Source organism: Dermacentor andersoni, chromosome 1 (assembly GCF_023375885.2).
Source record: "Dermacentor andersoni chromosome 1, qqDerAnde1_hic_scaffold, whole genome shotgun sequence".
Lineage (NCBI taxonomy): Eukaryota > Metazoa > Arthropoda > Arachnida > Ixodida > Ixodidae > Dermacentor > Dermacentor andersoni.
This window is the reverse complement of record NC_092814.1, coordinates 101,033,635-101,051,997: the sequence shown is the minus strand read 5'-3', so window position 1 is coordinate 101,051,997 and position 18,363 is coordinate 101,033,635. Positions and strand designations below refer to the sequence as shown.

Sequence of the window (18,363 nt, the reverse complement as noted above, 5' to 3'; positions counted from 1 at the left end):
CTTTTTTAGAATTTAGTTTCTTTTTCAATTGATGAAAGGAGATTTTAGTATTAAAAAAAACGACTACTTACTATTGCCTGGGAAACGAAGTGAGAGGGCGAATCATACGCTAGTGCTTCAGCCTTATTTCACTCGAATGAATGTGTTTCAATATTCTTTTTTCCTGATGAAAGTGAGGTATTGAACAGCCTTACAAAATATCTGGTTAATACAAATGATGCTTCTGAATTAATTTGTTTACTTGAGGTGCATTTACGTCATTAACTCTGATGATTAGTTTGAGCTTCAGCTATGGTCTTGTTGTTTGGTAGTATTACTTATTTTATACATATATGTATATAAGTGTGTGCATATGTGTAAACGCCTGTATGCAGAATTTTCTCCTTCCCTATAATGACCCTCAAGAGAGGGTTCACAGTATTCCTAAATAAAAAAAAAAAATATCGGAGCAGCTGAGCTTGTTCACATGAATTGGAACAAATCGCTTCCCAGCTTTCATACCAATCAATCTTCACAACAGATTTCAGGTAGCACGACATAAGTGTAGTATTTGACCTGTAAAAAGTTCGGGTAGCTGTCATCGTTATGTTAAGAACATGCACTGAACGATCAATGAATTTAGTTCTCTTGTAGCGAACATCGAGCACAAGAAAAAATGAGGGATAATGTGGACTGAGCGCCTTTTCAACCTTAAAATCTGAAAATAAATGCAGCATTTCAGCTGCCATCATCCATCATGTAAATATATTAATAACATACCAACATGGTTTTAGAAAAGGCTATTCTCAGCTAATTAAACTGTTCATAATTTTGCAATAACAAATAATGGCAACCAAACTGACGCAATTTTTATGGACTTCAGCAAAGCATTCGACAATATTTCCCACAAAAAGTTACATTACAAATTAAATGAAGTCCTCAAATATCTACAATTCATAATGTTCCTGTCAGCCTACCTAAGCAGGGTGTCTACCAAGTTGACATTTCCAAATTCCCTGAGTTTTCCAGGTTTTCCCTGAGTGCCATTGCAAATTTCCCTGAGTGATGCAGAACTATGTTTTATGTCAAGACGGACTGAAACCATACCGCCTGATGCTGTTACTCTCTAGTAAGCACATGAAAAAAATAACAAAGCGACTTAATCCAATTTGAATACTAAGGAGCAGTGTTTATGTTATTCAAAAACAGAATAGAAGGCAGGGGTTAGTAAAATGCACAGCAAATAAAGTGTCTTCGAAAAAAATTGCAAATGGGGTCGGACATTATCAAATACGAATAAAAAGGAGATGCATATAGAAGCAAATATTTTCTAATATGAGCTATTTCTATCAACTGATAGCAACCTCAGTGGGATGAGGCCCGAACTCTGTCACAATTGAGATTCTCTCTCAACAGCTCGTAAGTCAACCTCAACAGTCCTAACATACTCTCAGCCCGCGCACGACGCCCGAGTGTTGCGTTTCACTGCTTTAAAGAGTTTATTTTGGTTTCGATGAGGGACACGTGCATCTCGGCATAAGCCAAAACTTTGTTTTGAGCTCAAGCTCCTTCAAAACGGCGGCAGCAAGCTTCTTTTCTCGTTTATTCCTCAATGCGTAGGTCACTTCTGTTCTTGTCCGCCTTCCGCCACTCGTTCGCCCCAAGGACCATTTGAAGCATCTTGATCAATTGCACAGTCCACGACCGATTTTTCGAACTCCCTAGGGGCCGCGAAAACGTCCGAAAAATCGGCCAGTTGGAAAAAAATAAATGCGTGTCATTTACTGCCCTTAGGGGCTCAAACCGCCACAGGCACGTTCGAAAACGCTCTGAAGGCCTGTCGGTACACATATTAGGCATACCGGTGCTCGTACTCTGACAGGAAATACCGGGTGCCCGGGTGTATAATTAAGGAATACATACTGTGTTCCGTGGCAATAGCCCCTTCCCACGCTTGTTATGCTTCACTGCAATACTTTTCCGTAAGCTTTACCAAGTAACATTTCTGTACAGAGGCGAAACTGACTTTCAGGAACCGACATTATGCAGCGCACCGTGTTTTCTAAGTTTCTAAGCCAATCGCGAGGACCACTAAGGTGGAGTGCGTGCCATTGCTGACAGCAGCTAATTCTTTCAATAAAAAACTCGGCACCCAACGGCAAGAAGCTTCATAGCGAACGTCGAAGCAGCTAGGCCTAGCGTTGCCGCAGTGGTGGCAACGGGTGCCAGCGGATCTGCGTGCGAGAGAGCCGGTTCGAGGTGGCGAAGTAATCAAAACGGCAGCGGTGGTGCCTTTGATTATTGCCGTTTCGGACCTGCGGTCACGGCAAAACGTCCGGAAAATCGGACGGCAAAGAGTTCTTGCGTCGGAAATTTCACACGTTCTGATACGTTGACTCTATGGGGTACGTGGCGGTGCCGCGAAGCCGTCCAAATTATCGGGAATCCGGAAAGTCGCTCGTTGACTGTACACTGGCAACTCCTCCTGCCGACGACAGGGCGTCAAAGACGATTCATTATGATTCCTGTCTGCTACTCCAGCCAGCATTACCGCGACTTTCGACCCTTTCAATAAAATTGCCGCTAATTCTCCCTGATAGAGGCCCAAATTCCCTGAGTTTTCCCTGACTTTTTCCAGACTACTCAAAATCCCTGAGAATTCCCGGTTTTCCCGGTTGGTAGACACCCTGCTAAGGAACTGGCAGCAATACGTTGATTACAAAGACCACTTTTTAGAATGACTTTCAGTACACTGGCATCCCACAGGGAATGTGTGCTTACACTGCTTTTATTTCCTGTATTCATTATTGGCATAGTAACAAATATTTCACTTAAAATGAAATTGTGTGTTTCTGAATAACACAAGCTGAATCAGGACATCCAGAATATTACTGAATGGTCTCAATTACTGCGAATGAAGATCAATTTTGAAAATACTGTTTTTATCACTATTACTCTAAAACGAAAACCCTTAAAATTTAGCTAGTCTGGAAATTATCTGCTTCTTGATGAAACCACTCACTTGAAGTACTTTCGACATTTGATCAGTAATACCCTTCATTAGTCAAAGCACGCTGACCACGTTACAGCTAACCCAAACGGGAAACTGTTCAGTCTCCATAGAGCTTTAAAATTATCAACCCCTGTTGTTTGGTTGCTAGCCTATAAAGCTTGTCTCACCACTTATAGAATATGCTTCTATAATTTGGGACCCTTTTACAAAAATTGATACTGACAAAACAGAAGAAATACAAAAAAGGGTTGTCCATTTTACATATAACAGTTCTGGACGATCTTCAATAACAGCTCTTTTCACCAAGGCTAACTTACCTGCCTTATCTCAGAGGAACCACTGTTCCCATCTTAATTTATTTTACCAACTCATTAATGAGCACTAACTAAACCACAGATATATCAAAAGTAATCTCTTCGTCACCCGGATATGTTACCAGACAAAGGAACAGTTGAACAGTATCTCCCTTTCGCACATGCATTAATTGCTTCACATACTCCTTTTTTCCCAGTCATAAATAAGTAGAACAGTCTAACTAATAATGAAGGTCTTCACCAAGTGGTGACCTTTCGCTTCAAAACTATAGTCATGAAATTGTGTTTTTTTCTTTTGTAACCTGTGGTTTGTGTCTGTATTTCATGCCTGACAACATTTATTATTATATGGGAAAGTGACCGATTTCTATACCTTGTTTTACGATTGTCATATAATTTAATGTATAATTTTCATTTGCGTCTTATTTAGGGCTCAAGAGAATGCAAATATACAAGGTGTTTTTTTTTACTGTTAACAGAATTTTTTTTTATTAAATCATGACATGTAGTACAATTATACTTCTTGAGTTAGAATAATCTCAGAGGCAAACATTTCAACAAAAAATTAAAATGAATATTTGACTTATGAAGAAATTTTCTCTAATTAAGTTTTCAAGTAATTACATCACATTTTACAATTTAGGAATTGGAGCCAGTGACCTATAAAGTCGTATCTACTTGGAATGAATGCTGAGGATGACACCAGTTTCAAGATATGCGTTCTCAAATTTTATGACGAAATGCATTTGTGGTCCAGTAACTTCTGAGCTTCAATGCATAAAAAGGCATTTTGTTAAGTGGAACAACGGTTCATTCTTACTGCAAGTATGACTGCACTTTTCTCAAAATTGCAGTATCATCATTATCATCATCAGCCTATTTTATGTCCACTGCAGGACAAAGGCCTTGCCCTGCGATCTCCAATTAGCCCTGTCTTGTGCCAACCAATTCCAACAAGCGCCCATGAATTTACTAATTTCATCGCTCCACCTAGTCTTCTGCTATCCTTGACTGCATTTCCCTTCTTTTGGTATCCATTCTGTAACCCTAATGGTCCAACGGTTGTCTAACCTGCGCATTACATGACCTGCCCAGCTCCATGTTTTTTCTCTTAATGTCAATTAGAATACTTGCTATACCCATTCGCTCTCTGATCCAAACCACTCTCTTTCGGTCTCTTAACGTTATGCAGTATACGTGTAAAACCAATTTGTTGAGTTAATTCATGAATTTGTTTATTTAGTCAATTATACGTATTGATTTCCATTGTAAAATATACACCTCTTTTAGTATTCCAGTTCAATAAGTAGAGTTTTACTAATTGCCACAGGCGATATTTAATAATTCTGGTAATCTTAAAATAAAACATGCGGTGTAGTAGTTGAGCAACTTTTGCGAGCCCTACCTTTTGGACCCGCTCAATTATTCTGATCTACTCACAGCAGCGCCACCACTAAAATGGCAAGTGATATTTTGGCTATCATTACATGGATATTTCACAAATAAACATAATGAACATTACCCCTTTTCTTTTATGCAAATTATTTCGAGATGAGAATATAGATAAGCATCCCTACAGTACAAAGTTAGGTCATTTATTTTTAATAAGCTGTGTGCGTCTTGACAATCGAAACACGTTTTCCTATTTTTAGCAATATTTTACTTGGCTTCGGCAGTAGTATCTTTTTACATTTTAGGGTCAACATGATTTTGCAAAAAGTTTTATTTTATAACCCACATTGCCAAACCCCCAATGGGGATTGCAATATAAGTAAATAAATGAATGAATATCCTCTACACCCTGTCGGTAAATTCACTGTTTATCAGTCACCTGCACGGACATTTGACAAAAGTGAAACGTCTGGGTAAATGATTTACTTCATGTTAGCTTATATTATGTTCTAAGATGCCTGCGTCATTTAAAAGTCACCTGAGAGTTTTAGAAAATTTTAATGACTTTTTTTGTCACACTTTAGCGAAACACATCTCAAAATTTTGGCTAAGCTAGATTGTAATGGTTCTTCATGTGTGATTGATTATCAGGCCTGTGAATGACAAAGATTACTCTTGCTGATAATTTTTTGCCTCTCTTAATGCAATGATAATCCTCAAACCTCCTATATATTTTTTTGCAATAATCCATGAAGAAAAACAAAGCAAATTTATCTTTGACATTTTGGCTGAGTCCCCGGCCGTAATGTCGAATACAGATTTATAATTTTAAACGCAGATTTCTTCAAATAACTCAGCCATTGCCAAGAACTTTTATTTTTGAATTATATAATATTTATCTTATATATATATATTATATAGTTATCTCCCTACCAACATGGTTTTCGCAGTGGTTTATCAACAGTAACCAAACTAACAGAACTAGTCCACGATCTTGCATATACTATCAATCACCGCAGCCAGGCTGACATGATTTTACTTGATCTATTTAAGGCATTTGATTGTATATGCCATAACAAATTAATCGCTAAAGTTGAAAGTGTTGTTGGGAAAGGGCTCCTTTCAGCCTGGATAAAAGAATTTCTAGCCAATCGTTCACATGTTGTAATCTACGAAAAAATGCTAACACTGTCACCGTTACTTCCGGAGTTCCCCAAGGCTCAGTTCTTGGGCCATTACTCTTCCTAATCTATATTAATGACATCACCGCTAACATTGGTTGTAATATAAAACTGTTTGCCAAAGACTGCATTATCTATAGCGAAATCACTAACTATAGCGACCACATTGCACTTAATACATCCCTCAACACTCTAGCTATTTGGTGCTCTAATTGGCAGATGTCAATTAACGTAAAAAAGTCTGTGGCCATGAACGTAACAAGGAAAACAAGACCATCTAACTTTACATATGAGATTAATGGCATACCACTAACTAAAGTTGAACAACATAAATACCTGGGAGTTACATAAACCTCAGACCTCAGGTGGGATAAACATATTTCGAATATCACAGCAGGAGCATTACGCAAACTATTCTTCCTGAAAAGAAGCCTTGCGCTCTCTACGACATCAACGAAGCTACTGGCCTACACAACGTTCGTTAGGCCAGTTCTCGAATATGCAAACACAGTCTGGTTTCCTCATACAAAGACTAACAACAAAATTAGAGGCAGTACAAAGAAAGGCTATAAGGTTCATTCACAACAAATATAAACGCACTGACTCGCCGACTAATCTTCTAACGCAGTCTGGATTGCAAACGCTATCTACCAGGGCAAAACACGCTCGCCTGAAGTTCTTGTTTCAGCTTCTAAAAAATACCTATAAGATAGATGTGTCCAGGTACATTTCATTTTCTGAGGCTCGAAAAACACATAACAACGACACGTTTAAGTATTCATTCTTCCCCCTTACAATAGCTGAATGGAACTGACTTCATCCTGCTATAACCGCCATTGAATCGTTGTCCGAATTTACCTCACAAGTAGAAGCTGCAGTGCGTAAATAAAACAATTTATCATCGCACGTGTCATCGTCACAAATTTTGCATTGTGCTGCTTTTGACATCCTACTTTTCTTTTTCCATTTTTTTGTTGGTTGTCTTTATGCGGACATATGGTACACTCTCTTCCCAAAATAAAACTTCATTACTGTATTACTTCTAGTCCTAAGATGATTGTCGTAACTGCCGTTTTCCTGCTAATTGCTTGCCTAGATTTCTTTTTTTCCATTCGATCTCAAAGTGTATATGTTTAAGTGCATCTCTTCACACAACTTTAAAATTTCTTGATGCGTTAAGTGTTATCTTTCAGTTCGCTCCTATGTCATGCATAACTGGTTACTTACATGTTCTTCACTGCTAGTATCATGTTAATTAACTGTCATGTGTAAAATTGCATTTTTCTTCCTAATCTCAGCTTCCTTCTTATATTGCCATCCTTGGGCAATTGTTTTCTTTTTCTTCCTTTTTTTTTCAATTAACTGTTCTGCCTAGATGCGTACTGATATACATGTATACTGTATCACCCAATTGCCACGCTCTCAAATGAGAGTAGCAGTATTGTAAATACATAAAAAATATACATTAGATGAGTATCTCTTATTGTAAATACATAAAAAATATACATTAGATGAGTGTATCTCTAGATGATCAAGGTGTTTTAAATACATACAGGTTTAGCCTTCGTCACGAAAACCAACACACACACACACACACACACACACACACACACACACACACACACACACACACACACACACAGCCGAATTTCGATAATTTGAACTCGAAGGGTCGCAAAAATTTGTTCGAATTGAAAAAAGTTCGAATTAAAGGAAGCTAATTGAATGGAGGACTTTCCTGCATTACCACATGTGCACTGAGCTAACACATAAGTAGGAAGTTCACATGATTAGTTCACACGTATCTACAAATTACAGTCAGTTATTAGACGTATCGGTGCTCATACTGTAATAGGAGGCGGCGGATGCATGCGCGTATAATAGAGAGTTTTAGAATTGGGGCGCAAAGCTCTGGGCCCCCAAGCGGCGTTGCGTCGGTTGCTCTTGGGTTTAGAGGAGCAGTAGAGTTTGAGGATTGGGTCAAATGCAGACAGCGTTGGGTTGAGCGCTCGGGAGGCCGCAGTGTGGAAAATGGAAAGGTGTTTGAAAGGAAAAAAACTCTTACAAGTGAAAACGAACAGAATGCATTTTTGAGCAAGAGGAGCGAACAATAAAATGTAAGAAACGTAATCACTGTGTTAGTACCGGTTAGTATTGTGAATTAAGTGTGCAATTCTAAGCCAAGCAAAGCCAATCGAAGCCAAGTGCTCTTAGTTGGTGTTTTCTTGTGACGCAGTGTGAAAAAACTGCGAGTTCACCTGCATGAAATGGCAAAAAATCAGTCAAAGTACAGGAAAGTTGCACTGCGACCATCTGCTGTACGCCATCGTTGTCACCCGCAAGGGCGGCCCAAGACGGCTTGGGGGCCCACGCTAGTTTTCCATTTTTGGGTCTTGGGTTAACGCGAATGCAAGAACCCAAGACTGGCTTGGGTTCTGCGCATGCGCACTTGTGGCGCGCAATTTTCTTGGGTCCCCAAGCCGCTTGGGCCCCCAATTCTAAAACTCTCTAATAAAAGGAAACATATGTCCCATGATAATTGCCCCTTCGAACTTTTGGTATGCTCCACCGCTTAAGATGCTGTATTGGAGCAAAGTTGACTTTCGGGAACCGACATTATGCATTGCGCCGTGCTTTCCGCACTCCGAAGACAGTGGCAAAAATTACAAAGGCGGAGACGGCACTATTGCTAACAGTGGTGAATTGTTTCAATGAAAAACACGGCACTGAACAGCAAGAAGCTTGGTAGCGAACATCGAAGTAGCTAAGGCCTAGCGTTGCCGTGGTGTGGCTACGGCTATGGTGCCTAAAAGGGGGCAGTGTGACGGGTGGGAGCCGGCGGGGCGCACAGAGGAGCGATGAAAGTTGTAGATGGCACTACATGCAGCTGGTGTGCAGCTTTCGCGGCTTTTGAAGGGGGTGGCGCGTGGCAGCTAGCACGCACGTCAGTTCACTTTGAGTCGCGTTTGAATTTTTAATGTGATGTGCGATGCAAACAAAGCGTTTGCAACTCAGAGATGCATTATTATGAAGGGTTACACTTCTTTGGGAAGCAGAGAATGGAAAGATGCGATATTTGCAACACCGGAACGCACAGATGTTTAGCCATGCGATTTAAAAAAGGAGGAAGATCACATTTGAAGACCACTCTGGACGAGTTGGTTCTCACTAAAACACTTCGTGTTAATGTGGACCACGAACACAAACAACCCGAAACGCCGACTTTCATCCTTTTTTTCATTGGCTCATCTGCCGCAAATATAGTCATTGGGCGCAGAGAAAATCGTGCACGCAAATGGACAAAAACAACGCTGGATCTGCGCACAATAAACCGGGGAATAGCATCACCACGTCGTTCAGTTCACCATTGAAAGGTATCTGTATAGCGAAAAAAAAAAAAAAAAGAACAAGGACACAAGAAGAAACGAAGACGTCTTCGTTTTTTCTTGTCCTTGTTTTGTTGTACTATACAGATACCTTTCAATGATGACCGACCAACAAGCCTATATAGCTACCCTTGTCGAGTTCAGTTCACGCTCCGCGTCCGCATGCGCCAGCAACATGCCCTTTAAAAAGCTTTAACTTTGTAAAAAAAATTAGGTAGATATGTGGGCGCTTTAGCAAACCTCAACACGCCCTAACTATTGTTACGGGGATATTGGGAGTATATAAAGACTATATTTACAATATATATACAGGATGAGTCAGAGTAGTTAAGATGTTTGACCACCAACAACACGCAGCAGCCAGCGTCCCGCGATCTTCTTCCTCCTCTGTCTGCTTTCATCCTTCTGTAACACTATTTTCTATCCCTGCTTTTGTTGAACAGGTCCGCAAGAAGAGAGGAAACACTTAATTACACAGTACAGTAATCCACATGCACGCATCAGACTGAGTTCACCAGTAGGCTCTACTTCATTTTCCTTAACTTCAAATCTTCCTGGCGCTCCCTTTGAAGAGCCTTGTCCTTGTTCAAAGATTTTGTGAAAAAGTGCCGCCTAGTTAACATCACAAACTGTATAATTTTTGCAGTGAGCTCTTTGAAATGGAGCTCGCATCCCACTTGGCAGAATGTTAAACTGCTCAAGAACTGCACAAATTTATGCACACTGAAAGCATAAAGCTTCTCTGTTGAAAAAAATAATGTGAATGCATCCTCTAGCACATTAATGTGTTCCAGGGTACAATAGGCCTCCCTGTCAAATTTTTTGCATGAACACGCTGTCTGCATTGCATTCAGCTGCTTCTCCGGAGAATGTGAGGCCAGAACCACAGCGTTGGCAAGAAATTTTGCCATTAAACTAAACTGTACAAAACATGTTCGCGCATTCGACGCCATGAGGGGACGCCGCATTGTCTAATACATAACGCATGAACAGCACAATATCGTGCACTACGCACCTCAAAATAATACCAGTGGCACATGTGTGATGCTTCCCAGCTTCCAAGTGATTGTGACTGATGTGCAAAGAAGTGCACTCTAGACGCCTAGGCTTGCCTGGCAGACCTCGCTGGTGCTACACTGGCAAGGGATGCGCTGCGGCTTGTCCTTGCATGATAGATGGATGGATGTTATGAGCGCCCCCTCTGGAACAGAGCGGTGGGTTGCGCCACCAAGCTCATGCTATTATACTGCCTAATGTGCTACCTAGGTTAAAGAAGGAAAAAAAAAAAAAAAAAGAATAAAACACAATGAATCCTCATAACCAAATTTTCTGACCCCCTATTGTGAACTTTGTTTTTGTATGTCCTCGTTTTTTGTCATTTCCCTACTTCCACCAATCTTCGAATCGCCTCTTACTAATCTCTATTCTGGACATGTTTCCTTTCCCCCTACTCTCGCTGAACCCAAGGGCTTCAAGGAGGCCAGTGGTGCCTAAATCGATCGCTAGGCAGATATCTTCATATTCTCATAAAACATGCTCCATCGTTACGCTAGCCTTACCACAGCAAGCAGATGCTTTTTCTTCCTTCTTATATCTCGCTTTATAGGTGCGTGTTCTAAGGCATCCTGATCTTGCTTCGAAAGGTAAATGAGCTTCCCTTTGAGTTATCATAAATTGTTTCTTTCCTGATTTCATTTCTTCCTCTTAAGTAGTTACTCATGGCAGGATTCTTATCCATTGCCACCACCCATGATATTATCTCAGCCTCTCTCACTTTGCATTTGATGTTCTTAGTTGCCATGTTACTTACTATACTGGTTGTGTATTTGCTGGTAAGTTTCCTAGTTCTTTTCCTCCACTGTGAGTCAATGTTTTTCCTGTACAAATATCTAAACACTCTCGCAGCCCCTTTATTTTTTCTATATTCCTCAGTGGTTATTCATGATCAATTTTACTGTGAGCTTCCCTCACTTCAAAACTAGTCCAGCCCATATCACCCTGCACAGCTTCATTTGTAGTCTTCCTGTGAGCACCCAGAGCGAGGCGTCCCACTGACCTTTGGTTGCCATCTAGTCCTGAGGACACCCCTGATTTCAAGCAAACAACCGCATTTCCAAATGTAAGTCCTGGAAGCGTTACACCTTTACACATACCCCAGAGCACCTCGTACCTATTGTATCCCCACAGCGCTCTGTTTTACTGCTATTGTTTTTTCCTGTGCTTCCATATATATATTGCCTTCGTTTATCCATATACCAAAGTATTTATATTCTTTTACCCGAGGTATCTCTTGGCCCTCTATCGCTAGTGTCTGTTCACTGTTTTCATTGAATACCGTAACACCTGATTTCTTAAAGCTAAATTTCAAGCCTAAATTCTCACCTTGCTTTCCACAGATATTAGCCAGACGTTGCAAATCACTTTGCTTGTTAGCTAGCAACACAATGTCATCCGCATAATATAAACCTGGAAGCTGCTGTTCTACTACTGTACCCGTCTGTTTGTATGAGAGATTAAACCCGATATTACTTCCTTCTAGCACCCCCTCCATCCTCACCATGTACATCATAAACAGCAGTGGGGATAAAGGGCACCCCTGCCTTAGTCCCTTGCTGATATCAACTTTCTCCTCGCTCCTCATCCCTTCCCATTCAAAGCAAATGGTATTTTCTAGGTAAATCTCTCTCAAAAGCTGTAGACAATTGTCGCCTAAGCCTTCCCCTTCCAGAATATCCCACAAAATGTTGCGGTCTACGTTGTCATACGCTCCTGTAATGTCTAAAAAGGCCACATATAAGGGTCTGCTTTCTACTCTTGATATTTCAATACACTGAGTAAGAACAAATAAGTTATAATTCAAACACCTACCTATTCTGAAGCCATTCTGAAGTTCTCCCAAAATGCCATTATTCTCTGCCCATGCTTGCAGCTTTAATTTAATTGCTTGCATTGCTAACCTGTATATTACCGATGTAATGGTCAACGGTCTATACGACGAGTGAATTCCATCTTTCTCTCCCTTACCTTTATAAATTCATTCTACTTCACCCGCCATGGTTGCTCAGTGGCTATGGTGTTGGGCTACTGAGCACGAGGTCGCGGGATCGAATCCCAGCCACAGTGGCCGCATTTCAATGGGGGCAAAATGCAAGAACACCCGTGTACCTAAATTTAGGTGCACGTTAAAGAACCCCAGATGGTCAAAATTTCCAGAGTACTCCACTACGGTGTGCCTCATAATCAGAAAGTGGTTTTGGCATGTAAAACCCCATAATTTATTTATTCATTCTACTTTGTCGCCAACTGTCTGGTATTCGTCTATCTTTTAAAGTTTCTTCCACTGCTTTCGCCATAGAATTCCTTACTTTTTGGTCCTAGTTCATTAATCACCCTAACGGGAACCTCATCTAGTCCTGTGGCTGTGTGCTTAGGAATTTTCTCTTCGGCTTTCTTCCAGTTGAAATTTGTCAACACCAGCTCCTTTTCCATCTAGTTCTCTTTCACGCTCTTTTTTTATTCAAATATAACCTCGTGCACACCAGCACGCTTCAGCGCCCCTAGTGCCACCAGGAAATTTCATAGCTCATTGCGCCTCTCCCTCGCACGGCACAGATGAGCCGCCTGTCACACTGCCCCCTTCTAGCCACCATACAATGGCTGCCAGCGGATCTGCATGCGAGAGTGCCGGCTTGAGATGGTGCAATAATCAAAATGGCGGTTGTGGTGGCTTCAATTAATGCGGTTTCGGACCTGCAGTCATGGAAAAAAGTCCAGAAAGTCGGACGGCGAAGGTTTTTTGCATCCGAAATTTTCAGATGTTCTTATACATTGACCCTATGGGTTTCATGGTGGTGCCGCGACACTAACAGAAGTCACCAACCCATCACGAACAGAAGTAATTGCTGATGCACATAATCGATGATGTGCAGCAGTAACTGCTGAAGCATCAAATTCATTGGGTACCCATCCTGCTGTAAAATGCATGCACTTACATGCTGTGTGTGTCACACAATGCATCCAGAAAACTATATGCACAATGCATCTCTTGTGCACCCAGTGGTTGTTCACAAGTGTGCAGCACACCACTGCCATATATTGCACCAATGGTAGGTACTATCGGCTGGTGAAGGGCAGCGAGTTTGTCTACACTACTTACCGTGAAGAAAACCCTGGCCAACAGAATTTGTTTAATTCTTCCACAATTAAAGCAAAAAAGTATGGTTAATACAAATAACAGGAAAACCCAGACAAAGCGTGGGTTCCCGTAAATTAGCACTAGCTGTGCAGACAATGGTGGTCTGGGCCAAGAAAGTGGTTAATGCAATCCAGAATAATTTTCTATTTTCATGTTCGCTAACTAGTGATAACAAAAGTTATAATTGACATGATATATTTGCCTAATAATGCTGCATAATTTAATTGGGCTGCTTTCATGGTAATTCTGAAATGGTGACAATGAAAGGCAGCCCATTTATATTCAGAACATGCACAACATATAGTGTGATATAGATGTCCAACTTACAGTGGTGGGTGACTGTAGATACCTCAATGCAGCTTCAAGAAGAGTCTGTATCACGAAGGCCCCACTGTGATCGGTACACATTAAATTAACATTGTCCAAGAATGAGGACATGAAACGAGTCAGTACACTGATGCTTCTTGTATTAATAAGCAGCATTTGCATACAGCGGCTTGTTGAGTCATCACACGAGAGCTGCACCTCCTTTCCACAGGTCTGGTCAGCTACATTTTCCAAGAAGAGCGCTAGTTATGGGGAGAGAACCACAGCGAATTAAAAATTGCACATAGCAGCACAAATGCCAAGAAAAAAAAAAAGACATCTAAGAATCACAAAGCCATATTTCAAAATGGAAACTTCTTTTTTATCATACTATTTATCCAAAGGTTTTAACCTAAGCAAGTTCCCCACAGAGAGCATTAGCAGTAAAGATTAACACAGACAGCAAGGAGCAGCGGGTACTCCCTCCTCACTACTGTCCAGGTATTCGATAAATGTAGCTGCCGATCTCATATTTACTTTTTATTTACTTACGCACAATTTCCTACAAAAACTAGTATCATCCAGGAACCTATGTGACCCTTCTACAGATCTGAAAGTCTTGCCATATAAAAACACAAAAGAGAACATTACTGCTTCTACATTGGCAGACCCAATCTGAACTGTCAACCAAAGAATACGCTGTGTATTGTTAAGTAAATTGTATTCAAGTTCTATCAGTATGAAAGGGAGGGTGGTGTTACTAGAATACCACAGAAGCCCCCATATTATACAAGGTCCTGTTCCAAATTTTGGCGTGGCAAATTTGCCTCTGATATTACATTTTGGTGCCTAAGACTTTGAATCCAAGTGTTTTTCATTGCACTATATATGGATAAATTTATTAGTGATGTATGTACTTCATGGCCCCAAAATTGCTCCCTCATGTACAGGATTTAAAAGCAAGTGCCAAAGTAACTGCTTTGTGTTTTCCACAGAAAAAGTGAATAAGAATACCTGCCAACCTGTGAACTTTAATATTTGTAAATATGTATGACAGAAATGACAGGGAGGGGGAGCATGCATTTCTTAAAGTAAAATGTTTGCCCTCAGCACACACATTTTGTGGGATACATAAGCACATTATTAAGGATGATTTATCTTTATACACAGCACACAAGCAGCAGCAAACGTGGAACATCAGAGACGGACTAGCAACACAATTTTTCGAGATCATAGTGGCTTTGCTGCTACCGATTTGGCCTGCTCCAAGGACTTGCCTGAACAAACACTTTCAAAGCAAGTATGCCTCTGGTATATGGTGTCTTAGACAGCGCAGCTACCAGCACTATTTTTTTTATGCATTCTTTTTCAATCATGTACTGCCCCATTGGTCAACATATTATATTTTCATAACTTGACACAACCATTCATAAACTCCTAGAATGAGCCCAAATATGTGAACATTAAAAAATAATAATAATAAAAAATTGGGGAAGTTCACAGGTGTGAACACCCAAGCTGCCACTCCATGACATCAGACATGTCTTGGACCAAGGTAGTGAAAAGTGTCAGGCAGCCCTGGCAGTGAATTCAGAGCAGCAGGTTTCAAAATACTTCATCAATAACCCGCTTCTCTACAGCTGCAGAGACAGTGAACTGCTTATGCAAGTTTTTGGAACACAAAAGCCAGAAGCAAAGTTAATTCCTCCAAAGCTTGGTCACACACTTGCAACCTGTTCCTGCCAGACAGCCAGGAACAATACCAGAGCTGGCTGCATGTCCTGAAAAGGGTGGAGGATTTGCCCAATAGAGGATTTGCCCCATGATATATGTCAGTCTGAACTGCAGTGCAGTGTGAATTAGACTTTCGTGTTCACGCAAGGCAGATTTAGTCGCATGCACTGTAAATTGCAAACAGACAAAAATGCTGTGCAAGATATGTATATATCTTAGATACAGTTTTGCCAAGCTCCCACTGTTGAGCACAGCTGAAGTCGCACACCAAGCGGCAACCAACTACTGAAACGCATGTCCACTCACTTCGAGTGCAACAACTCAGAATCACGGCCCCAAAACAATGATGCAATCAATGAATCAAGCTAATAAATACATAATAAATTATAATATAATTATAATTACAATATAATAAATAACCGAGAGTCGGACTGGCTTTAGGTCCAGTATTGAAAAAAAAGATATGATATTTATCGTAACACAAGCACAGCTCAAAAGGCGGTGTCTAGATAGAAAACACACATGGTGACGACTTTTGGCACCGCGTGTCTATCTTGTCCCTGTCTTTTGCGCTGTGCTTGTGTTACAATGTATTACAAACATGCCCAAGCCTCTGCCCTTGTATGATATAGTTGTTTCCTGAGAGAATATCATTACCTACGTTTCTAAGCTATTAAGAGCTGTTTTTTTTTTCAATTATGTTAAACAGGGTGTGTGCTGCTGCAGTCAAAGGGACATAGATGGATAACATTTTGTTTATTTATGGTGCCATGAAGCTACACTTTCCACTTTGTTCATAGCACTCACTGTTGCCTGCATTTTCAAGTTTGTGTGAGAGTGGACGTGTGTGCACTTTTTTCCTCATTTTTTTTAATCAGTTGCAATTTATTAAACGAGCAATACCATGCTAAACATTTCACTCGGCTAACTTTTCCAGCTATCATTGAATTTTCTTTCACAGTGCGCACGTATATTCACATACTAGGTGTTTTTTTTTTTTTGTTCAGTTTCCTTGTGACACATTCTTGGAATACGCAAGTTGTGTGCACAATGGGTGGGCTACATGGTGTGAACAATGTAACAAGGCAGTAAGTGTTCAAGAGTCTCAAAAGAATGGAAAAATTGGGCAAGTAGGTTGGTGTTGATTCATGGTAACAGGAGCTGCGAACAACTAGGATGAAGAAAGAACTACACAGAACAAGCTAACAAACAAAAACACCAAGGACAACACAAGGGAAATTACCTTCTACTTACTACTTGAAATAAAGAAATTATAAATTAATGGAACTGAAAGTGGATGAAAAAACAACTTGCAGCAGGCGGGGAACGATCCCACGTCTTTGCATTACAATGCAATGCTCTGTCAATTGAGCTACTGCAGCGCCGTCTTCCCAACCACTTTCTGGGGTATTTACGTGTTACTATTAGAACTAACCCTGGAAGTGTTAGCCAGCTGTGGTTGTAGTGTGCCAGCTATGATTTGTGCCAGCTGTGATTTGTACTGCCATGTCCACCTATATTTTTTGCTGAAATGCATGGAAGCCACTGGTCCACTTCGGTAGTCCCACATTCCCAGACATTTTATCCCTGTCATAGCTTGAATATGGACAACGCTCATTGGGCGCAGTCACCGTTCCACCCTTTTTGCATGCATGTGCAGAAAGGCAGTTGACGTCATCCATCACGGCTTACAAGACCACCGACAGTACACAGTTTGTGTTTGCAGCATTAAAGTGCAGTATTTCAAGTTATTCCACGATTGAAATGACACGTGCCGATAAGCGTGGTTTGTATGGATCGGAATCGCCAGTGCACAAAATATCAAGGAAACTACCTTTATCTTCGTCGTCCTCGAACTCTTCCTGAAATCTCTCACACGCCATCGTAAAGTACGATTTGGTGTCCTTGTCAACGTGGTGCGCTTGTGAAAACTGCGCATGGTTGCTGCTGTCATGATTCGAACCTCGGCCGGCGTATCCACGTACGGAAGCATCAACATTGTAGACGTTTGGGCGCAGCGCAGTTTTTTCACCACTACAGGACGGCCCTGATCGGCGTAGAGTGTGTTTCGCAGCTTTCATTCTTGTACTTCACAAGCACGTAGTCGGTAAGCACTCTGAACTCTCTGAACCATTTAACATAGACACCTATCAATAAGCACGTTCTGCTGTGCACTTCTTCACTGTGGATAAGAGATGCATTCATGCAAGAGATAGGAAAAACTAAAAGCCTATACAACTCGAGAAGACCTGATTCCAGCTTGACCTAACAGCAACAAACACGCTTCACTTCATGGAGAGCTGGAGGATGCCATATTGATCACGTGCACAGCGTATGAATGCGTCGAGAAGTTCATTTGAGGAATCGCCAGCTGTTTGTGCGCAGGCGCGAGTAAGAGCGAGCGCGAGAAAATCTGAGAGAGAGAGAAAACATTTATTCGGACCATCGAGGTGGTTGCTCTCGAGATCGAGTGGGTGGTATCCTCATTCCAGGACTCCACTGGCCATGGCTGCTCGACGTACTTGCTGGACGAGAGCTTCTTGTCCCGCCAGGGTATCGCCGGTCAGCTGTACCTCCCACCCCTCAAATGACGTGCTAGGCGTCTTTAAATGTTGAGGTTTGCCCCCGCACCCCCACGATATGTGAAAGAGTGTAGGGTGTGTGTCGCCGCACCAGGGGTAGATGTCGCAGATGGCTTTTGCTCCTTAATATTTGGCTGTGCGTGTTCAAAAAAAGATTTTGCGCACACCGCTGCACTGTCTTTGCTCAAATATTGCAGAAATTTTGTCGCATGTCCGCGACAACTGAGGGACACCACTGCGCTTTCGCAAGCGCTGTCCGTCCTGGTCCATCTTGAGCTTTC

The 18,363-nt window shown here is 41.2% G+C and overlaps 1 protein-coding gene across 1 annotated transcript in view; it reads right to left on the bottom strand.

The window, feature by feature from the left end:
- LOC126545467 (nucleolar protein 9) overlaps positions 1-17,833 on the bottom strand; it is a 90,254-nt gene extending 72,421 nt beyond the window's left edge. The window contains exons 1-2 of the mRNA XM_050193345.3: positions 17,335-17,833; positions 13,788-14,029 (exon numbers count right to left, since the gene is read on the bottom strand). Coding sequence (XP_050049302.1) covers positions 13,788-14,029; positions 17,335-17,581 — 489 coding nt within the window. The 5' untranslated portion in view covers positions 17,582-17,833. The remainder of the gene's footprint in view (positions 1-13,787; positions 14,030-17,334) is intronic.
- Between the last annotated feature and the right edge of the window lie 530 nt (positions 17,834-18,363).